The sequence below is a fragment of the Octopus bimaculoides genome, chromosome 4 (assembly GCF_001194135.2).
Source record: "Octopus bimaculoides isolate UCB-OBI-ISO-001 chromosome 4, ASM119413v2, whole genome shotgun sequence".
Lineage (NCBI taxonomy): Eukaryota > Metazoa > Mollusca > Cephalopoda > Octopoda > Octopodidae > Octopus > Octopus bimaculoides.
In genome coordinates this window covers 141,643,757-141,646,231 of record NC_068984.1, presented here as the reverse complement: position 1 = coordinate 141,646,231, position 2,475 = coordinate 141,643,757, and the positions used below count along the sequence as shown (strand labels likewise).

Here is a 2,475-nt window from a genome sequence, read left to right as displayed (position 1 = left end):
CGTACTTACTACCATTATTGGTACTTCTATATTTGACCCTCGCTTAAGGACGAAAGATAAAAGTCACAGTGACATCCGTCACGAATTGAACACGGAAATTTAAAAGAAGCAACGAAATAGCGCACGCTGTTTTGGCTGACGCTCTACTAATTCTGCCAATACAAATACCATAGACTATTAAAATAGTGACTTCGAATTTTGGCGTAAGGTCAGCTATTGTTTTGGTGGGAGGAGGGGCTAGTCGATTAGATCGACCCCAGTCCTCAACTGGCACTCTTTCCAACAACCCCGCAAAGAATGAAAGTTGACCTCGGCGTCATTTAAACTCAATACAATATTGAAATATTGATTTCAAATTTTTTTACACAAGGCTAGCAATTTCGGTGGGATAAATCGGTTGCATCGATCTCAGTACGCAACTGGTACTTATTTCATCGACTCCGAACGGATGAAAAGTCGAAAGGCAAAGTCGACCTCGGCGGAATTTGAACCAACCATGTTACAAATATTGTTTTATACTAGTCGTGTTACAAGAATCGAGTTACACTATGTTCGTACCTCCATTTCCTAAGTTTACTTTCTTTTGAATCGCTGGCTCCCTCCTCACCGACGATGACTACTTCTTTAGTTATAGGGGCCTCTGCAGGACCTTCAACTGCTTCCATTTCCACCTGGTTGCTGTTATTCTCCATTCCACCTTCAATCTCTGGCTTCGCCTCAGTTCTTGTTTGACTCTGAAACAATTTCAATAATTAATTATTAGCAACCGAAGCAGTACTTACACCAAAATCTAAGCATTATATACATCCTAACACGGATGACTTGTTAGAACACCGAAGACTTCGTTATTAGCCTTAAAAGAATCTCTCGTTTAGGTGCTGGATGCACAAAAGCCCATACATAGATCGCAGCAGACGAAACTCGTCTGCCATGAGTGCTGCGATTTCCATATCGCGTCATTTCGGTCTATTGGACCTCCTCAATGAGAGCCACCGATCACCGCATAGCAGTTGGATCTTGCTGCTACGATATGGAGAACTCCAGCATCTTTTCAAACACTGATGTCGCAAAAAGCCATCAGGCTTATTAAAAAATTAATTATCTCCGACGGAAGCAGCGTTAGTGTCAAAAGGTAAATGTCACATCCAACTTAATATGGGTGTGTTGTTAGACTACCGAATACTGCGTTGTTAGCCTTGAGAGAGCCTCTCATATAGGCATTTCGTGTATAAAAGAACGCGATGATTCTTTCATTTGATTTACCATGAAATATCTCACGGTTCCACTGTCAGAGCAAGAACGTATTGAAGTTGTCCATAATTTCTGATGCAAAAATCATCCAGCAGAGTCTGTTTGATTTTCTTAGACTCCGAGAGTATCAGCCGGAAAATCTTCTCCTACTCCCTCTACTAACTCTCTATATGGAAACAAGGGTTGACTAGTTAAGTCACATCAACTAGTAACGGACTATAGTACTTGGCAATATTCCAGGCACCAGACACTAAATATTGGTTTCTATGTTATGAAGGGCTCCTCCTTGGCAAATTAAAAGAACTGCAACAAGACGATCGCAATCTGCTCACTGTTCAAAAATGTTTCTAGACATTGCAGCCTCGGCGCATGCGATAACATCATTAACCAGAACATTCTGAGACTTCCATGAAGCGTGTTTTGCCAGCAGATGGTTCTTCTGACTATTGGGGTTCGTACATTCAACATGAAGCACAAGAGCAGATTTCGAATCAGGTTACATATGGCCTGAATCAAGATATAATGACCGGGTGATGATTTATAGAGGAGATCTAGGCCTTCACCAGCTCTGTCCGATTTTATAGGGACACTTCTTTTTAACCGTTTCTACATGAGACGGATCATCATTAATCAAAGCTTATTCCATTTCGTATTCACCTGGCGGTACAGAACAATTTGGACCTTAAATATATTAACTAAAACCTCAATTCAGTGACGAAAATTGACTACTCTCAGTTGCCCTGGCAGGCTTTGAGTTACCGTTTATTCTGGTTACAACGTACCTCTGCTCCCATCTTAAATTTCTTCAGTCCGGTTCCGGTCACTGATTTCCGTTACATCTGACACAAAAAAAACGTTGGTGTCTTCTACCGCACACCTGCGTCCTTGTTGGTATAGGATGTCCCTTAATTGATCGAACATGTGTGTCACTGATTTAAGTGCCACAGAGTGAAGCGTGGTGGTGGGGGGAATCCTTTACAGACGGAGGGGGTGATTCGAAGCAGCCGTTCCGATGGTTGGCTATTTCGCCTTGATCCCTGAGCAGATGTCGCTGTACTTGGAAGAAGAAGAAGAAGAAGAAGAAGAAGAAGAAGAAGAAGAAGAAGAAGAAGAAGAAGAAGAAGGAGGAGGAGGAGGAGGAGGAAGAGGAGGAGGAGAAGAAGAAGAAGAAGAAGAAGAAGAAGAAGAAGAAGAAGGAGAAGGAAGGAAGGAAGGAAGGAAGGA

The 2,475-nt window shown here is 42.2% G+C and overlaps 1 protein-coding gene across 1 annotated transcript in view; it reads right to left on the bottom strand.

Moving 5' to 3' along the window:
* Window positions 1–2,475, bottom strand: part of LOC106872020 (L-lactate transporter) — an 18,362-nt gene that overhangs the window by 4,714 nt on the left and 11,173 nt on the right. Inside the window, exon 4 of the mRNA XM_052967694.1 lies at window positions 632–734. Coding sequence (XP_052823654.1) covers window positions 632–734 — 103 coding nt within the window. The remainder of the gene's footprint in view (window positions 1–631; window positions 735–2,475) is intronic.